This window comes from Cibotium barometz, chromosome 4 (assembly GCF_041138505.1).
Source record: "Cibotium barometz isolate CiBa-2024 chromosome 4, ASM4113850v1, whole genome shotgun sequence".
Lineage (NCBI taxonomy): Eukaryota > Viridiplantae > Streptophyta > Polypodiopsida > Cyatheales > Cibotiaceae > Cibotium > Cibotium barometz.
Window position 1 is genome coordinate 5,961,780 of NC_141049.1, and position 20,862 is coordinate 5,982,641.

Here is a 20,862-nt window from a genome sequence, read left to right on the forward strand (position 1 = left end):
CGGCGAAAGAGAAAGCCTGATGGGGGTGTCCTCAGGGGCGGGCGAGGGGGCTGCGGATGAGTCCCTCTGAGGCGAGGCGGGAGGAGTCTCCATCAGAGTCTGAAGCTCAGGCGTAGGCGAGGCGAAAGCGGAAATCCTGCAAGAAACGGGCTGCACACAAAGAGGCGGAAGACCGGAGGAAAAGGAAAAACAAAACCCCCTGGGGGCGAAAGTCTGCACGAAAGGGGAGGGGGGGTGAAATGGCGAAGGAGAAGCCCGGGCGGGGGGGCGGGGGGGGGCGGGGGGGGGGCAGCTACGCGAAAGAGGGGCGGGGAGGAGGAATGCTGGCGGAGGGGGGGTCGGGGCGTTGCAGAGGTGAGGTGGGCGCGAAGAGGGGGGGGGCGAGAAGGCGAGGAGGTGAGGAGGGGGGGGGGGCGAGAGGGCGAGGATGGGGCGCAGCAGCGCGAGAGGGGGGCGCAGCAACGAAGCAGGCGAAGGGGGGCAAGAAAGATGGGCGGCGGGCAGAGCAGCGAGGGAGGGGGGCGCAGAAACTACAGCAGGCGGGGGGGGGCAAGAGCAAGCGCGAGGGGACAAGGTGGGGGGCGCTGGTGTGCAGGACGCGCAAGCAGGGACGGGGCGGAGCTTCAGCGAGCAAGCGACTTCATGCGCTGTTCTCGTGTTCGCATGTCTTGTATAAATTGCCAATCCTTTCTGCCAACTGGTTTGAAGCCACTTAAGTGCTTGGTGGTTTGTTTTGACTAAGAAAACCTGGCCATAAAGGAAAGGCTTCCAATGTTTGAGCGCTGTGATCACACCCAAAAGCTCTTTGTCATAAACCGAATAATTCTTTTCGGCGACATCCAACTTTCGACTATAGTAGGCCATGGGTCTATTGTCCTGTTGGAGAACTCCACCTATGGCTGCATTGCTTGCATCGGTAATGACCTCAAAAGGTTCATCCCTAGATGCTAACTTCAGAACATGCGCTTTTGAGGCAGCTTTCTGGAGTGCACGGAATGCATCAAGCGCCTTGCCTGTGAATCGTGATTGAGACTTTTTGTTTAGGAGTCTTCACCCCCTTGAGCAAGTCGGTGAGAGGTGCTGCAAGGTTGGAAAACTGACGAACATGGGTGCTGTAGGCTTGACAAAGACCTACGAAAGAACGGATCTCTTGGGCGGTTTGAGGGATGTCCCAATCTAAGATTTCCTGAACCTTTGAGGGGTCCAATCGAATCCCATCGGAACCGATGATATAGCCCAAGTATTGAACCTCTTTAACGCCGAAGATGGACTTTTTGGTGTTTATGTAGAGCCCATTATCTTGCAAAAGTTGCAAGACTTTCTCCACATCTTTCTCTTGCTGCTCAGCAGTGGCTGAGAATACAAGTATGTCATCAAGAACGATGAAGACACATTTACCAATAAGGACCGTGAAAATCCTGGACATCATTTTATTGAAGGTTGCGGGTGCATTTGTAAGCCCAAAAGGCATGACTACAAACTCGTAGTGACCACGCTCTGTCCGGAAAGCTGTTTTTGGAATGTCAGCTTCGAAAATGCGGATTTGATGGTAACCACTCTTGAGGTCGATCTTAGTGAAAAATTTTGCACTGTCTAAACGCTCCAAAATGTACTCAATCCTTGGCATAGGAAACTTATTCTTAATGGTGAGTTTATTCAATGCCTTGTAGTCTACACAAAAGGCATGTAGACGTGTCCTTTTGGACAAATAGGATGGGTGCAGCAAATGGTGAGGAAGAAGGCTGAATGAATCCGGCTCGGAGGAGCTCAGATAACTGTCTTTCTAGCTTGCCCTCTAAAGTCTTGGAAAGATGATAGGGAAACTTGCTAGGTGGTTCTGATCCAGGGACCAAATCGATATGATGGTTCTCTGGACGTGATGGGGGGAGACTGGGCAGAAGATCGTCCCTAAGCATAATGTCGTGATGTCTAGACAGGAGGTCTACTAACTGTGGGACTGAAGATGAGATAGGTGCTACCGATGAGGTAGAGGCCGTCTGAGCACGAACATAAAGTAGTACTCCTTCCGCTCCCTTGCGGATAGCTCGTTGGGCATGGAGGTGCAAAATCAATGGAATGCCAAGAATGCTTCTATCCCCATGAATCATGACGGGCTCAGGAAAACCTTTACAGATCGTAAAAGTGTCCTACTCCCAATCGAGAATAGGCTCATATTGACGAAACCACTGGATTCCTAAGATCATGTCACACACCAAAAGAGGCGAGAGAATGAAATCTCGTTAGAATGAGGCCTTCTGAACTTCAAAGGCAAACCGCTGTGCCTTCTGAGATATGTGGGTGCGAAGACCAGGTGTGAACCCGTCCACGTTCAAATGATATGATACTAATGTGCAGTTGTTAGCCAAATGGGGAGAGATGGCGTCCTCAGAACTGCCCATGTCAAATAGGACTACAAACTGCCGGTCCTTGGCATAGCCATAAGCTCGGATGAGGCTTTTCTGTGCAGTATCGCTCTCACCCTCTTGCTTAGCATCAAATACCACGGATGGCATAGGATGCATAGAAGGTAAAAGCTGAACTGCATTTGTGGTAGTAGGCGAGGCTGGAGGAGCTGGAGATGCTGTGGTGGTAACTGTGGCAGAAGGAGCTTTGGAGGCTTGCTCCACTTGCCATTTGTGGCAATCCTTCTTACCATGTTCTATGGTATGACAGAAAAAGAATTTTTTTGACTGGTATTTCCTTTGCTTCTCTAGAGGAAGATAATCTCCAGTGATGCTTGCTTTAGCCTTTTCCTCAGGGGTTTTCTTAGGCTTGGATTCCTTATTCTTCTTACCCCGTGAACTAGAGCTATTACTATCGTCCTTCTTAGCATCTTTAGAAGATGCATTACCTTTCCCTGGCTGCGTAGCAGATTGTTGCTGCTGGGGTTTGGTATTGGACTGTGACGGTTGCTTGGGCTTGCCTTCGTTCATCTTCATTTCTTCATTTTGAGCAAGAGTTAAAGCCTGGTCATATGTATTGGGTTCAAAGTTGCGAACTGCGAACCGGATGTTGGGATCTAATCCACGAATGAATTGATCCATCTTGGGCTGCTTAGATAACCCTAACTGTTGTGTCAAAGTTATAACCTTGCCGGAAAACTGAAGCATTTGGTGACCCGTTTTGTTTGAGTCCATAAAGCTCATCTGCCAGGCCGGTCATATACTGGGTAGAGAGAAGTCTGGTCTTAAGGTCATGAACAAATGTATCCCAGCAAAAAGCTGTGACAATTGTGGTCTGGTCTGTATGAAGACTAGACCAATGCTGCCACCAAGTGACTGCCTCACCCGTAAGGTGAGGAGCCGCTACGTGGACTCTTATCTTGAGGATCTCTAATCCTAGCTAATGGAAAATGAGCAGTAAATTGATGAATAAACTGATTAACTGCTAAATGATTACACTTATCATCATACTTAATAAAAGTTGGTTGACTTTGAATGACGGTAGTCGATGTCGTGGGCTGCTGGTTGGTGACACGTGAGGCTAGGGAAACTGAAGAGAGGTGCTGGTATCTAAGACGCATGGCCTCCTTTTCCCTTTGGTGCTCGAGTAACATACGTTCTCGATTGAGCTCTCGTTGGTGCTCCCGAGCGGCGAGTTCAGCCTGACACCGGTCTTCTTCGATCCTGTAATGGGCTTCCTCATAGTCTTCTCTTCTTTGTTGTTCCATCTGACAGAAGAGAGATGTAGTCGGGGGTTGTTGGAGGCAGAGGAGGACGTGCTACTGTAGCATCCAAGAGTTGGAGACGTCCATGAGAAGCTAGTTCTGAGCTCTGAGTAGAGCTATGGTGTCTGCGGTGGTCGGAAGAGCAAGGTCTCCTTCGGGGGAGACGTCTTCCGGCTGATGGGTACTCTCCACTATAGACATGATGTTGAAGTCGGTGGTCATGCCGGAATGCAATTTGACCATCCAAGGATGCCCTCACGCTAGGATACGATGTGTGTGGACAAGCTGAATTTGATACCAATGTGTGTGGACAAGCTGAATTTGATAACATGCAGCGGAAATATTCGTAATTGAGGATCCTGTCACACAAATGCTCACACTGTCCTCTGTATCCTAAGTTTCGCGAGTTTAGCAATCCACTTTATGACTTCAAACTTTAAGAGATTTGAGAGAGAGAGAGGTAGAAAATGTACACCGTATGGGGTCCCGAATTACCCACTGAAGGGCCCCCTATCCCGTTACAGGATTAGTATTTCTTTGAAGAGACTGACTGGGGACTGACGATAAGCCAAACGCAAGATCTCGGAGAACCAAGAGTCGGGCTGAACTGTACACGGCTGTAGAAGCACCAATGATGACCAATCTCGAGCCTATGAACTCTTCCCAATGGATGTAGGAAGGCTGCAAATTCTGAGGCTGAGAGAAGGGGCTGATTGGGACTGTTCTAGGCTATGTATGAATGCTGAAAATGAGTATGAATGCTGAGTTTTACCTTCACCAAGTGGCTGTAGCAAAACGATGCAAACAAGGATGCTGAAAACTGTATGAATGCTGAAAACGCAAGAGGATCTGTAGGCTGAATGCTGTAGATGTTGCGTTTTATTGAATGAAGGCTGAATTGCTCAAGCGTTGATGCTTCTATATGCTGATGGATGATGTGATGAATTCTCCAATCGCTTATGCTCCTCGTGCCGAAGGCTTCAAGTGTTGAGGTCTTCACGGCTGAATGAGATATGAATGATATGCTCAGCTATTTATATGGACAATTGATGCTGGTTGGCTGAGCTGGCCGACTACATCTTGTCCTAGATAAATGGATAAATGATGTAAAAATGCCCAATAAATGCTATAAATTATGGGAATAATACTGGATAAATTCTAATGAATGCTAGATGTTATCTGAAGGCTTTTGCAATAGTCTAAATGCAGTGGATGAATGCTATGCATTATGCAGAGTGCTTTCTAATGCAAACCCTAAGGCTTCTACTGACTCTACATGCATGAATGCATCTCTTCAAGTGGGTTAAGGGACTTGGACTGACTGACTGACTGTCGAAGGCTGAGAATGACCTACGTAGCTCGTGCCTGACTTATCTTGGACTGAGGATTACAATGGGGTCATGACGTACGACAAATATCATTCTAAGAGGTGCTAGTAATGTACAATGTTGCACTGATGATGATGAGCCATCTTGTCACCATGCACTATAGTGCAGAGTGCATGTGACATTTATTGTGAACATGTTTAGATTAGATGGCTTGCTAGAATCCATTGCGTTGGATAGAGATCCGCGGTTTACAGGTAATTTTTGGCAGTATGTTTTTAGTAAACTTGGCACAACTCTGCACGAGTAGCGGTGATCATTCACAGACTGATGGTCAGACCGAGAGAGTCAACCAGGTCTTGGCTGATATGTTGAGAGCTTATGTAGGAGAGCGACAGAAAAGTATTTACCTTTACTGGAGTTTGCATATGATTCGCGCAAGCATTCCTCTACAAACTTTTCTCCATTTGAATTGAATTATGGGTATAATCCATTGATGCCAAGCACAATTGGATTACCTGAGAAGACACCGAGTGCAGTTGAATTTCTGTCTCAGATACAATAAAATTTAGATAGAGCTCGAGATTATATCTGTAGAGCTACGGATCGAGTGGTTAAGTATGCTAATCCCAAGAGGATAGCTTGTTCTCTTAAAGAGGGAGAGAAAATATTTCTACTTGTTTCTTGGAGAGTTGAGACGCTTCGTGTGGGTAAATCTACTAAGTTGTCACCTAGATATTGTGGACCATGGACGATTTTGAAACAAGTCAAAGATGTGGCTTATAAGTTAGACTTACCACAAGACTATCGTGTCCGATGAGTGTGTGGAACAGAGAGTGAGTTTTCCAGATGATTCATACCAGGTTGGAGCGGTGAGCGTCATTTGCACCCGTGCTCCAAGTTAAGCAGGAGGGGATGCATGGTTTTGGCTGCCCGACCTATCCTAAGGGGCTTTGCCATCTTACCGGCACAGATGGGCACTTATCTTTTGTAAGACGGCATTGGAACATGTAAAGCAGCCTTACCATGAGCGTAATGTTAAAGAGGGAAAGTCTACTGACTTATTTGGACATGTTCCTGGATTCATCTAGGTATATATATATACATAGTTGCTTAAGACTAGTAAAAGAAGCTGGACCATTTTTATGTCTGGTTGGCCTAGTGTGAAAACTAGTCACTTGTATATAAGTTATTTTTGACAATAAGTAATGCACAATCATTCCCTTGCAATAGTTTTCTTGTGAGCTCTCCTTCTTTCCTCTTCTTGGTTGCTTGTATGCTTTCAAATTCATGCTTGCTTAATGGATGCATGCTTGAGTAGGTTTGATTGTAGGTTTCCCTCTCGCAGCAGCTTCTTCTTTTTCCGTCTTTTGTGAGAGAGAACCATCGCGAATGATTATCTCTTCTTGCCTCCATGTAGGCATTGAGAGCTCTCTGTTCATCCCTTTGGCAAAGGAGCATTCTGATGTGACAATAGAGCGAGGATGCGATGGACGAGCTAGTGCACCCACACGAGAAGTTGCAGATTGCAGCTCTAAGGCTAGACCTAACGACACATGCTTTGGCAAGGCTAAGGTAAGCTCTTGACTTGAACATATTGGCGCTGTTGCCGGGGACTAGCATAGGACTTGGCTCCATTTTTGTGTCCATTCCAAGCTATCGGGATCGCCCAATATTACCCGGTGTTAATTAGGAGATTCACACTTCAAAAAACACACGGTTTTGGAGCCTTGGGTGTGTTTGTTTGTTGCTTTTAATTTTCGTTTGAAGTTTATTAAGACATTTTATGTTCATCTATTGGGAGGAAAAAACCCTGGTTTTTTGGTGATTTGCATGAAATTGGAATCCACACGAGGCTTAGATTTTATTGCTTTAAGCCAAGAATTAGCTTAGCAATTGTGATTAGGAGTGGAATCCACTCCAAAAACACGAGCATTGAGCTCCATTAGGTTAAGAGAAGTTGTCAATGTTAGTTCATACATTTCATAATTTTTCATAAATTGTTTATGCATTTTGGAATTGGTAGAGCAAAAGCACGCTAAATCATATAAAAACAATACAAAAACACTTAATTAGATGCATCACAACTCTTAATTAGGATTACGAACACTAAACATACTCCATCAAGTCCAAAAAATAACAAAGACCACCAAAAACCAAGCCAAACCAGCTCTCGGGTAGGGGACGTAAGCCCATAGTCCTGCACAAAAAGACATGAGTCTGACACATGAGCCATGAGGTTGGACACATGAGAAGTGAGTGTGGAGATAGGTATACCTAATATAGTACGGACCAATTATTACAACCATAAAAACCCGTACAGACATACCTACCCATGTCCTTGGAAGATATTCTTGTCATACAATCTGTAGTAGCTACAAATTCCAAGGAAATTTCGTCCTTCACAATTATTGGGGAATTAAGTATACTTTGTCCTAGATTTCTATGCTCAAAATAGGCCTATTTTGCACCAGGGAAGGACGTGAATCTTTTCATATAAAAAGGGTGTGAGCCTAGAGGCTTGAGCGTGGAGACCTGAGCTTGCAGACGTGAGCCTAGAGACGTGAATCTAGAGGCATGAGCTTGTTGGACACATGAGCCTGTAGACGTGAGCCTAGAGGCGTGAACTTGCAGAGGTGAGCTTGGAGGCGTGAACGTGCAGAGGTGAGCTTGGAGGCGTGAACGTGGGTGATCTTGGACACGTGAGCCTAGCAGCACAAAAAAAAAAAAACTTGTTTGAAACCATTCTCAGACGGACCTGATCGAGAAGCACTAGGGATCTTTGATGCGAACCCAATTTGGACTAATTGGTAAAAATGACATTACAATCAATTGCAGCACATCAAACCATACCTCCTCAAACCCATCAAACCTTCGATCCCAGCAAATGATCAGCACTCTGTAGAGTGCTTCCGAGTTAAGAAGGCTAGAATCTTTTGGATCCACCTACAGCGAGGAACTTTGTAGTGTTCAATAAGATTCTCTAAGGTGGGTGTCAAGTATAGCTCAGTAACTCAAGTTTATGAATTTAAGCAGATTGAACATGAAACAGTGAGAGAATGTATTAATCGTCTCAAGAACTTGAACAAAAGGTTTCCTACCGAGGAAAAATTGAGCCAAGATAAGTAGATTTTGTTGTCCTTGAAAGGATTGAGAAGCAAGAAACTACATGATGTGTTGTATCTAAAAGGCATCAACAAAGGCTAGTGGAGTGTTGCTTGGATGTCATAGACTTTGATGATAACTTTACTGGCATCCCATCCACAGACAGTGGAAGGTTGGAATCATTGACCAAAACTGAGTTTAGCATTAAGAGCCATGATTCAAAGAAGGCCGAAGGTTGCTCCTCCATAAAGAAACCTTGATTGCCGAGGCACATGCCGAAATTCATCACATGTAGACCCTTCCCTCGGATGATATCCCATTGGAAGGGTGCGACCAATGGAAGCTAGACATGCTTCTCTCATGGTACACATTGCCAACCATAAACCGGTCTCCCGTGGATACCCTCATCAAGCGTACCCTAGCCCCATACTTGCTTTAGTTCAACATCTTTTTATTGAACTCTATCTCCACCCCCACCTTCCACACCATTTTAGTCTGCATCAACATTGTGCAGCAACCCACCCTTGTATTGGCATGAACTTGGGGTTAGTGTGGATTTCTTTGGGTGTGGCCATGTATTTTCACCACATTTGAGGAGAGAGGATGTTCGTCACTGAGGTTGGAGTCCTATGTTACCTGCGGCTGGGTAGTCCCTAGGGTCAACAAAATGCCTGCCTCCTCTGGTGTGCCACGGGTGGTCGTTCTTCCATTGGGCAAATAAAGAATCCAAGTGTTGGTGGGCAAATAAAGAATCCAAGTGTTGGTTCATGAGGCTGATTTCGGCCAAGTCAAAGGGGGTATCTAGGTGACTATGGAAGTTGGCTTGGAAAGTGAGATCCGGCATGATTGGTGGGTATGTGAGCTACTGTTCCCGGGGTCCTTCCCGTCGTCTTCCTTGGCTTCTTTCGGAGAAGTCTGCAGTGGTGCCTCATTGAGATCAGGTCCTTTGTGGCATGATTCAAGGATTGGGGGCTCATGGATGTGGTTAATAAGGGGATTGAGTTGGTGAAGAAGGTCGAGATTGGGGGGTTGATCGGTGGAGGAGGAAGAGGCTCCCATGGAAGATACTGCAGATGGCTGGACAGGAGGGTTATGGGTGGGAGTTGAAGTTGGTTTGGTTGGAGAGTTGGTTGGGGTGGGTCCTTGGTGATTTTCTGTGGCACCCAATCTGTCCGCCGACAAGGTGGTTGAGTGGTTGGGCGAGCTTCTACACCAGAAGACTCTTGCCCACCCTGGGTTCTTTGTGAGAACTCGTCGAGGTGATCAGCTGCTCTCTTTGTCAGAGCTCACGTCTGGGCTTCTTCCCCGCCTAGCTGCTCTCTCTGCCTGCGCCTGGGCTTTTTCCACATTAGCCACCTCGTCATCAACCAAATCATCAGCCCGTTCGCTTTCCTTCTAGCCTCCGTCTGCAGTTTCTCCACAGGTTTGAGCTCGTCAACATCATCGTTTTCATGACTTGACAGTTGTTGCTGCCAACACAGCAAAAGGTTTAAAAACAAAATTAGGGCTTATTAAAAAACCAGGGAAAAAATTCATCTAATTAAACCTCCTATATTCATGAAGATCTAGGGCATTTGCAGAAATCAGCAAAATTGAAGGCCTTGCATTCAAGAAAAATTGGGAGTTTTTAATGTCAAGGCAAAAATCATCAAATTGAAGCTACTTTGAGTAAAAATTGGGGGTTTTCTCCAAAATCAATAAAAATCAGCTAATTAACCCCTTTGCACATGTCCAAATTTGGGGTTTTTGCCTAAATTGACCAAAATTGGTACGGGACCGCCATTTGATGCGTTGAGGTCTTCATAAGGCAATGGACGGGTCGGTAGGCATGAAAAAGACGCCGAAAAGGTGACTCTACCGGCATTGAGGGGAGATTTCACTTTGATTTCCCCGGAATTTGTAATTTATGTTGTGTGTAGAGTCAGGGTTCTTTGCTCGGGATGTCCCTGCAAAAACTTAAAAATAATCTTGTGTGTTATGTTTTCCTGCCTAAGTGTGTGTACTGCCTTGTGTTATAAAAGGTTGCATTTATCCCAGATAGGAGTCAAGGGGTGACTGCCTCACTGCCTTTGTCTTACCTTGATAGGAGACACTACCATGGCACAAGAGGTGCAAGGCAGGGTGGATGTGGTAGGTGGTAGTAACTTTTTTGCATAAGGGTTTCACCACCTTCGCCCCGAAGGGGGTTTATTGGCTATTTGGGAGTCTCTTGTGTCTTGTATGTCCTTTCAATGTACCTGTCATTGTGTGCTTAAGCATCTATATGTGTTTGTATAGATGTGGCCACCTCATACATGTGTAAGTGTGCCTACATGTGTGTGAACACCCTCTTATCTGGATAAGATAAGTGTGTGGTGCAATGTGTCATGTCTCCATATGTGTATGTAATTTATGTGAGTCAAAAGGTAAGGTTTGCAACCTATAAGGTACTTCAGATTAATCGAATCAATCTACATTGAGTTGTGTAATATCATCTCTCTAGAGCATTGTTACATTCTCTCTCTCTCTCTCTCATAGGTCCATTGGGTCTTTAGTAGACGCTTAATATATCTTTCTTTCTTTCTTTCTTTCTTTCTTTCTCCCCCAGTAGAGATGGAGTACCACCCTCCATAGTTGTTCCTGCTAATACATCAAAGTAGCCTTACCATGAGCTTAATGTCGAATAGGGAAAGTCTATGGACTTAATGTACATATTTGCTTAAGACCCGTAATGTATATATATATAGTTGCTTAAGACTAGTAGTAGGGGCTGGACCATTTTCAAGTTGGCCGACCTATTGTGAAAATTAGTCACTTGTATATAAGTCATTTTTGACAATAAGCAATACACAATCATTCCCTTGCAATAGTTTTCTTGTGAGCTCTCCTTCTTCCCTCTTCTTGCTTGCTTGTATGCTTTTGAATTCATGCTTGCATGCTTGAGTAGGTTTGATTGTAGGTTTCCCTCTTGCATTGGCTTCTTCTTTTTTCGTCTTTTGTGAGAGAGAACTATCGCAAAAGGACCATCTCTTCTTGCGTCCATCTAGGCATTGAGAGCTATCCCTTCATCCTTTGGCAAAGGAGCATTCCGGTGTGACAACGGAGTGAGGATGTGGCGACAAGCTAGTGCACCCACTTGGGAAGTTGCAGACTGCATCTTCAAGGCAAGACCCAATGACACATACTTTGGCAAGGCTAAGGTAAGCTCTTGAATTGAACATGTGCACTCTTCTCGGAGTGTGACATGGACATGCTTCTACCCATTAGCCAACTTAGAGGTCGAGTACGTGGCTGGATTCATATGTTTATAAGGACTATTGTGCCGGTTCATCATGATATTGTCCAGGCGCTAAATGAGCAACTTAGTGTAGAGAGAGTTATTGGGTTGGTGTGAACACACTTAGTTAGACATTATTATTAGGATCATTGAGTCATTGAGAGCTTAGGAGCAATGCTACCATTAAGTATCTTTATTCATCATTAGCATTGTGTTTATTTTGTGTTAGTGATACATGGTAGATTAGGTCATCTCTCTCTACTGTGTATTGATAAAGAAGAAGTAGCAGTTTGTTATGCATGGGTTTAACTGATTGCAGTGAATTAATTCATAAACATGCTTCCATAGGCACCCATGTAACACTAGTGCAAGCACCAAGTGGACATTCTTGTCTATTCGTATCCGAGCTCAGCTAGAGAGATGGCACTATGAGATGGACTTCGCTATTCCCCATCCAAACCAGCCTCTAAATTCTCATGCAAGAGGTCTTAGAGAGCTTGCAAACTTTTTCCATAGCCATGCGGATTGTCTCTTGGAACATCTGTGGTCTCAATGGCCCCATGATGGTGGTGCATAATCCTAAGTGTTTACTTTTTCCTGAGTTAAACTTTCTTCTGGCCTATCCTTCCACTTAATTAAATATTCTTTGTACTTATATGTCAAGTACAAAGAATATTTAAACTTTCTTCTGGCCTATCCTTCCACTTAATTAAATATTCTTTGTACTTATATGTCAAGTACATCTCATTCTTGCATCAAGAATCTTTTTTGGCTCATGTGGAAGACTTATTGGTTCTGTAAACTCAACAAGGACTTCATCATCTACCAGATTATCCCTGTCGCTCAGTTTTCTTCTTAACGACTTATATGAGACATGAGATGCACTTTACATTCTTCTGGTAGCTTTAATTCGTCAGTAACGTGGCCTATTTTTTTAAGTACTATAAAAGGACCACAATACTTGGGAGATAGCTTATCCTCGTCGGTCAGTTTTCTTCTTAAGAGCGACTTATATGAGACATGAGATGCACTTTACATTCCTTTGGTAGCTTTAATTCGTTAGTAACCTGGCCTATCTTTCTAAGTACTATGAAAGGACCACAATTCTTGGGAGAGAGATTAGGGAATTTGCCTGTCTTTAGGGTTTCAAAAGGTTCAGGTATCTTTAAAAAGATTTATCATTTTTAATAAACTCTACCCTTCTTCGGTGTAGGTTCACATAACGTTTTGCTTTATCTGGAGATTTTTTAATGCTATCTTGGGCTAGCTTAACCATTTGATTTATATCTTTTGGTTGATTGTACCTTTTCCTTATATAGAGCTCTAGGCTAGAATCCATACATCATCATAAATGGACTAAAATTTGTTGTTGAATGTTTTTGCACTGTTATAGGCAAACCCTAAAATTGATATATACTCATTCCAATTAGTTTGGCTGTTATTAACATTTGCACAAAGCATATCCTTAGTGATGTGATTGACCCTCTTGGTCTGACCATCTTTCTATGGATGCTGAGCCGTGCTCATATGTAACTTGGTATCCTCCCTCCCAAAGTGACTGCCAAGCTTACTATCCCGGGCATTAACAATACCGGCTGGTAGCCCATAAAGTCTAAATAGACACTTCACAAATGATCGAGTTAATTCGGGAGTCTTCACGTCTCTTTTGGTTGGAGGAAAATGAGCCATTTTTGTCAATCGATCTATCACCCACACACAGCCATGTCCTCTTTGCGGGTTTGCTAAATCCTTTAAAGATCCTAGGGGGCAGATGGGAGAGCATTTCCATGGATTTTATTAGAGGGCTACCTTAAGACGTTCTGCCCTTGTCACTTGACATTTCTTACACTTCAAAACATTATCTTGGATGTCCTTAGTCATGCTTGGTTGGAAAATTTGCCTCTTCAGAAGAGCGTAAGTCTTTTATATTCTGAGGTGTCTAGCGATTTGATTATCATGACATTGATCACCTTCTTGTGGGGCTTCTTCATTTGCAGCCATCCTTGATGCAACTTTATTTCCTCTTTGGAAAGCCTTTCTATTCACACTTTTTTTCAATGCAACTTCTTTATGATTTGCATCCATCTTTTACACTTCTTCCACAATGCCTTTTGTTTTAATTGTTTTCAAAACCAACCTGAGAGTAGAGGGCATGAGAAAACTTCAGTTTATTTGCTATTGCCATTCGGCTAAGCGAGTCGGTTACCACTTTGTTCAAAAATCTAACTCTTGCAACATCTCAACCCAATGAGCCTTTGTGCCATGAAGGTTTGGTTGATCATGAATCCATTTGATCTTTCTTGTTTAGTAAGGATTTTAAATTTGACACGATAGCATAAATTACAACATAAAGCTCCTCCCCATATGCTGAATAATTGTGCCGAGAGCACTTTATCTTCTTGTTTTCAAAAGCAATTGGTCCCTTTTTTTTTTTCCGATTGGCCTTAGGCCCAAGATCGTCCCATAGTTACTGATTTTTCATCGCTTGTAGGTGCTTAATTATCTGCTCGTAGGCGATGCATCACGCCACCGAGGTAGCATCAAGGTTCTCTTGGTCCTAGGCAAACACCTTCACCACTTGAGCTATCACCTCATTGGCAATTGGTTTAACAGTGTGTACTTCTTGAATATTCTTTGGGTGTTGCCACTTAAGAATAACTTCAATCTTCTGGGGATCCTTCTTGAATATTCTTTGGGTGTGGCCACTTAAGAATAACTTCAATCTTCTCGGGATCCATGTGCGTGAGAGAGAGATCCCAAACCGGAGAAAGCCCACACTAATATTCTTTAGGTGTGGCCACTTGAGAATAACTTCAATCGTCTCAGGATCCATGTGGAGAGAGAAGCCCAAGCTCCACATAAAGGACGACTGGGCACAAAAAGAACAAGACGGCCGAGAAGACTTCGAGGGAACAACAAAAGCTGGAAAAAGCGAAGACGGCCGGAGAACAAGAGCAAGGGGAAAGAAGGCTGTAACCCACGAGTTGATCTAGAAAAGCTAACAACATCGGGTAAGAAAAGCCAGCAAAGACGGGCAAGAAAGCCTGAAACGACAAGCCGGAGAAAACGGCCGGAGAAAAGCAACAAGGAAGGAAACAACGCTGTCAAGAAGACGACCACAAGCAATAAAAGCTCCTGGCAAGGCTAGAGGACAAAGCTGGGCATGAAAAAACTGACAAACCCAAAGAGGCCGGCAAAGCCAGCTATATCCACAATTTTGTGAACAATGTATGGGTGGTTATCAAGGAGGAGCAACGAGAATGACATCAACCCTTGCTTTGCCCCTCGCTTGAGCAAATACTCACACACTGCTGGGCTACACTCCCATTGGCCCAAGAGCCTTGCCTTCGTTCGGCTGCTGGCCTCAAACAAGTCACTCACAAGCTTGGAAGTGTTGGCATGCTTCATCATGCTCTCCTTCAGACAACTGGTCCTTGGTGTGTAAGTCCCCCCCCCCCCCCCCCCCCCCCCCCCCCCCACACACACACACACACACAGAGAGAGAGAGAGAGAGAGAGAGAGAGAGAGAGAGAGAGATTACTATGTTGCTCTCTACAGGTAGCTACTTTCAACTTGGGCTCCACAGTGGTACTTGTATTTCAAGCCCCTACTTCTGAGGATCAGGATGGTGAAAAAAATGTTGATCTACAGATTGACAAGTCTGGCTTTTCATTTTGTGTCAAGAAAGGGGAAAGAGTCAGAATGGGGCAAGCAATAGGGAAGTGGCGAGATTGAAGTTATGGAGACGTTTTACTTGATATGGGTTTGCTATCCCATTTCCTCAACTTAAAAGTGTTAATATATGCTCCAGTTTCCCAATAGGCTCAGACTTCAACATCTGTCACTCTCAATCATTATGATGAGTGTAATAGATACGCTACTTGATATATCCTTCATTCTTTTTGGCTCAAGTTGTGGGCTCAAGACATTTTTTTGTCATCCCTTTGGGGGTTTTGTGTGAGCCCTTCAAGAACTTATTGGGTGCTTATGTGTAGTGAGCAATGTCCTGAGGACTGCATTCCTACTGATATTTGCTCATGTCCTTAGGTTGGTTTAATTTGTGTAGACTTTGCTCTTATACAAGCTATTGCTTGAGCTTTCAGAACTCGTGGGACTTTTTTCCCAGAAGGAGATCTGGGTTGATGAATGGCTTGAAGTAGGCTTAGTAAAATACGTTCAGTGATTGGGGGATATGGCGTTATTTCAAATGAATGGCGTGTATGAATGACAACTAAGTGTAGGCACTTTGTCCTCGTGTTAGTATGGCGTGTATGAATGACAACTAAGTGTAGGCACTTTGTCCTCGTGTTAGTTAGTTTGAGGTGTATGAATGGTGACTGAGTGTAGGCTCTTCTTGAGTCATTGTTTGGTGGGGGGGGGGATACGGCCTTATTTTTTTATTTTTTATTTTTGGGCTTAGTTGGAAATTTGAAAGTACTAGTACCTAGGAGATTTGAACCCATCACCTAGGGATGCTCAAACTCCTTCCTTACCACTGCATTAATGTGCGATTGGTGATATGGCCTTATTTCAAATGAATGACAACCAAGTGTAGGCACTTTGTCCTTAGTGTAACTACTTCTTGAGAAATTTCTAACCTTTCGATTGTTTCTGCTTGGTGCATGGGAGATGGAGGTTTTGAGTCAATTGTTGTGAAGTAGTTAAGTGATTTTGCATGTGAGAGATAACCCGCACGTAACTGGGTGATTGGCTCTCCCCACTTTTATACACATGAGAAGAAAAGGCCTCATTGAAGGTCTTCCTACTTCTCCTGTTCACCTTCTAAAAGTACATGGAGTCATTATTGCAAACACAACACTGATGTAGCCCATCTTCCCCTTTGTTATTCTCATCATTTGGTTTTGATTGAAGACATCATGAAAAGAAGACAATACCCTTATCTTAATTGGAGAAAACAATCGTGTAATATTGATCTTCTTCTCAAGTCAACCCGTCAATTTCAGATTCTGTATGATTGAGATTATTGCAAGGAGAAGGAGAAGACAAGGTTTGCTGCACTTCATTAGCCCACACTTGGTGGGTGGATGGGGTTGGAGTTTGATTGTGTTGCACCAAGGTCTTGGAGGTTTTTTTGTATGTGCCCAATTTAGCCACTTCAGGAGAGGTGAAGAATATCGAATGAGAGAGTTCTCAAGAAAGAAATATTGAATTTCTTGACGATTACGTGAAGATATTTTGGAAACTTGTTCTCAAGATGCAACATTTCAAGAAAATTCAAGATGAGGAATTATAAAGGATGCTTGCATTTTAATCTTTGCATTGCTCTCAACTACTGTAACTAATATAGTAGTCTCAGAGAATTTATAGACCATATTGAAACATGGGAAATGGAACATGGTACTGAAAAATCAATTAAGTAAAGAATGGTCAAACGAGATTGGCAAACATGGCTTCTGAAATTGGGGAGAAACAATAGCAAAAATAACCACACCATTTCGTAAAGTTGAGACCGTAACTTACCACCAGCAAGCACTCGTCAATTCCGCTCCAACATACACCAAACAATTTTCTAAAGAAGAGAATCAACGATACACACGAAGCGAGGAAAGGGTGGACATCAAGGTCATGTTGTTAAGCAATGGCCTAATCACAAGAAGAGACGACAAGACACCTACGTCACCAGCCACTTGGGGTCGATTTCAAGGAAAGCAGCTCTCTTCTTGATAGATCCATCTCATGGCAATTCGTCGGGTCGGTCTGAACCATAAAAACATCCGGTCATTAGGGAAAAAATGAAAAAAAAGAAAGGTCCGCATAAGGATTGGATTGAGTTTCTTATAATCAAAGCCATTTAATTAAAGTAATAGAGACAAAAAGCTATATTAAATATTTTTTTCACTTATATTTAGAGGGCAGTGCATTTGATATGTTGACATCTATTCTTGGCAATCGTCTTACATACTTTAGTACACTTTTTAATGTTTTTTTGAAAATAAACTTCTTTGAAAATTTGAATTCATAACGTACTCTCGTTCATAATAAGCATAGCACGAGTTTTTCTCTCTTTTCTTCTCTTTACTGTTTTTTTCTCCTCCTCGCAATCTGTTGCTTTCTTTTTGAGTCTATATCAATTCTTGTTTAATAGTGTTTTATTTTCTCTGCTCAAGAGGTGGATCTTAACTCAAAGAAAAGGCATCATATCAACTTGGTGTTGTTGCTTGACAAAGATTGTTGCACAAGGAGAAGTATTCATCATAAAGCTCTACATGATGGAACTAAAGTTCAAAGACAACATGCAGCAGAAGGGAAGAACCATGTGGATTTGTGAGCTCAAGGTCTATACCTTCTCGATCCATCAATTGGTAAGCTTTCATCATTCAACACTTTACATGATCTTGTTCGATTCATTGGGGATGGTAGAGAAGGCTTATTTGGATTGCTCAAGATTGAACAATCAAACTATCATTTCTTATTATCAACACAAACACATGGCTGAAACTATGCTTGGTGTGTATAAACAATCTATTAAAGGGCTTGAAAAGATTGTGCTCTCACAAACTCAGCATATAAATGAGTTAGGACAATCATCTCAAGAAGAGATGATGATGGAGCTTAGACAAACTAACAAAAAATTGGAGGAACATAGTCTAAAAAACTTAACTAAAAGATACTTCTCTTGGATTAAGAGCAAGGTCTAGACAGTTTAAGAGTGTAACATGCCTAGCAACACATGGGAGTGCTAAGAAGAAACGGATGAAGCTTGCTCGAAGCTACATGAATAGTGTGGAAGGATTTTGCATGGATAATCTTATGGATAGAGATGTGTTGATCAACTCTGCTATAAAAAACAAGGACTTAATTGAAATGTTCAAGCTTCTAGAGTGTGCAGGGCTTTGAAGGACGGTAGTCAAGGAAGTTTGCAATGACTTTTGTGACTTGGTCAAGCCTGATGAGGTGGTAGAGGCATGTGACAAGGTTTCAATAAGCAAGAAGGGATACAAAGCCATATCAAAGCTATGGTACCTAGGGGCAGTTGTAGTGCCAATGGAGAGTCACACAGAAATTCCAAGCATCATTGATGCTCAGAATAAAGATGAGAAGCAATGAGGTGCCACTGGTGATGTTGCACAGATGTGTCAATGGGAGGAGCCAAAGCTAGGAGGTTCTTGTTTAAGAGCACACAACTGACTAATCAAGTCATCCAATGATGGTAAATCTTTGCATGAGTGTTTGGAAAGAGCTAAACAATTTTATAAAACTGCTATGTAAGCAAAGGGCTAAAGGAGATTACGAAAGTCAGTTTAAAACAACAATCGACGCTCTTGTGAAAACAATTGTTGTTGCATAGAGGAACAAGGACTTAACCTTCTACTTGGTTAGATGTTTTGATCCACGTAATTCATTTATTGATTAATTAATCATATATCGATTGACTTTCTATCAATATTTTCTTTTTTCTTTTTTCTTTTTTGTGAAGCATGTTTTGTTTGCACATGGCCCATACTTTGTGAGAAACCAAGTGTCTCTTGCTACATGGAACACTCAAGGCATGGAGAAATCACACTATGCTGTCCATATTAACTATTTTTGTATAACTCGATACGGTCGTGGAAAAACAAAAACAAATGCATTACGAGAGCTCTTCAACACATTCTATCAGAGGCAAATGTAATGATACATTGTAATTCTTAAAGACCAGGTTAGTTTAAACCTAACAAAAATATTGTCACTATTATCAACATCAATTTATTGTACACAGTCATCATGCTAAATAAAGTGTATCTTTTTGCAGGATGGGGAGTAAAGATGGAGCAATAGTCACATGGTGCTACAAATCTTATAAAATTTTGAAATTAGGCTTATAAGGCCAAATGAGTAACCCACACTATGTAATCAAGCAAAAATTTATAAATACTAGTATAAGTTTTGCTAATATAAGTTCTCATGTTTCTTTAAAATCATCTTCTTCTTTTCCTCATCTTCTCCTATTTTTCCTTCTTCTCCTCATCTTTTCGATTGTCTTCCTCGGGTGGCACACGCTTCTCCTTGGGCAGCACACTCTCCTCTTCGGGGTTGTCTTCCCCTAGTAGCTTACCTCTATATCGAAGTAACTTTTGGTGTTCGTAGTCTCCAAGAGCATGGGTATTTAAATCAGGAATTGTCTTATCATAAGCTGCATAACATAAAAAATACCTTACCCTTGATCCCCAGAACCTTAGACTATATCCAAATATCTGTATTGCTTCTTGCTTCTCTAGCAACATAATCTTTTTTGCATTATGCTGGATCTTAGCATATCCTAGGTATTATGTTGATAATACCTTTAGGGCCATTATTGCATTCTTGTTCTTCAGGTTTTTTAAGACACATTTCTAATGCCCTTGGTTCTTCAATGAAATTGTTACTTGCTTCTATATCAAGGACTGAAGATTCATCAATCTCATCTGGATGAATGAAGTCTAGTAGCTTCAGAAGCATCTGCTATCAACCCAAGGCTACTAGTAGTCTTCTACTTTCTGCACTTGTTGCTTGCAAAAAGTTAAAAAGTCTTTTTGCATTTATTTGTTCCAAGACTCTAATCTCTTCATCATCCATTATGTATACACTTATACAAAAAATAGACATTAAAAAGGTAAGAGTTTATATGAATATATCACATGGAAAGACGCGCGATATGTGCAATATGTTATAATGGATTCTTCATATCACGCCATCCTCCATGTAGTATATTTTGACATTAAAAAGGTAAAAATATAGGTATGTACCATATGGAAAGACAATGCGATATGTGTAAAATGTTTAATATGGATTCTTCATATAGCGTCGTCCTTCTATGGTATACTAAAATGTTTAAAAAATGGCTATTGGGAGAGCTTTGTATTGTTGAACTTGATTGGGAGAACTGATGATCTTACTTGCACGTGGTTAAAAAATTTGTAAAATTTTGGGCCATCGCTTTTTATACTACTCTTGGCAAGCGTATGAGTTCCACGTGGCAGTACAACTAGCCGAGCAATGGACACGTGGCAGTACCTTAACATGTGTGTAAGTCAGTACGTAGACACGTGCCAATATAATTGACCGTGGCATAGACACGTGTAAGTCAGTACGTAGACACGTGCCAATATAATTGACCGTGGCATAGACACGTGTAAGTCAGTACGTAGACATGTGCCAATATAATTGACCGTGGCAGTGCGACTTCACATGAACCGACCAAGTACGACTTCAGATGAATTGTATACATGTGGCAGCACGTTTGCAGACCACACGTGAAAATCCCATCTATGTATGCACCCAAAATCTTTCTGTGCATTTAATTAAATAAAAACGGAGCACCATTCAAGGACTTTAATAAAAGCTGGCCATTGGATCGCGTAGGTGGTCTAAGTTTTTTTCAAATAATTTTGAAGGAAGTTGGCCACTGAATCACTGAATCACGTAGGTGCCGCCTTCTATTTTGGGGAGGTTTGAGAGGATAAGGGAGGCACTCACCAAGTACGCATGCAGGTCTGTCTTCATCCCTCTCTCTACCTCGTTGCTCTACA

At 42.6% G+C, this 20,862-nt stretch overlaps 1 protein-coding gene across 8 annotated transcripts in view; it reads left to right on the forward strand.

Annotated features, from left to right (window-relative positions):
* Positions 1-19,220, forward strand: part of PSD1 (phosphatidylserine decarboxylase 1) — a 72,892-nt gene extending 53,672 nt beyond the window's left edge. Inside the window, exons 12-14 of one of the 8 annotated variants that reach the window (XM_086784908.1) lie at positions 17,542-17,676; positions 18,792-19,013; positions 19,107-19,220. In XM_086784908.1, coding sequence (XP_086641034.1) covers positions 17,542-17,676; positions 18,792-18,986 — 330 coding nt within the window. In that variant the 3' untranslated portion in view covers positions 18,987-19,013; positions 19,107-19,220. Of the gene's footprint in view, positions 1-6,412; positions 6,568-13,844; positions 14,795-14,911; positions 15,462-17,541; positions 17,677-18,203; positions 18,625-18,791; positions 19,014-19,106 lie in introns of those variants that run through there. The other 7 variants (XM_086784902.1, XR_015263801.1, XR_015263802.1 and 4 more) reach the window with 7 other exon arrangements.
* The last annotated feature ends 1,642 nt before the right edge of the window (positions 19,221-20,862 follow it).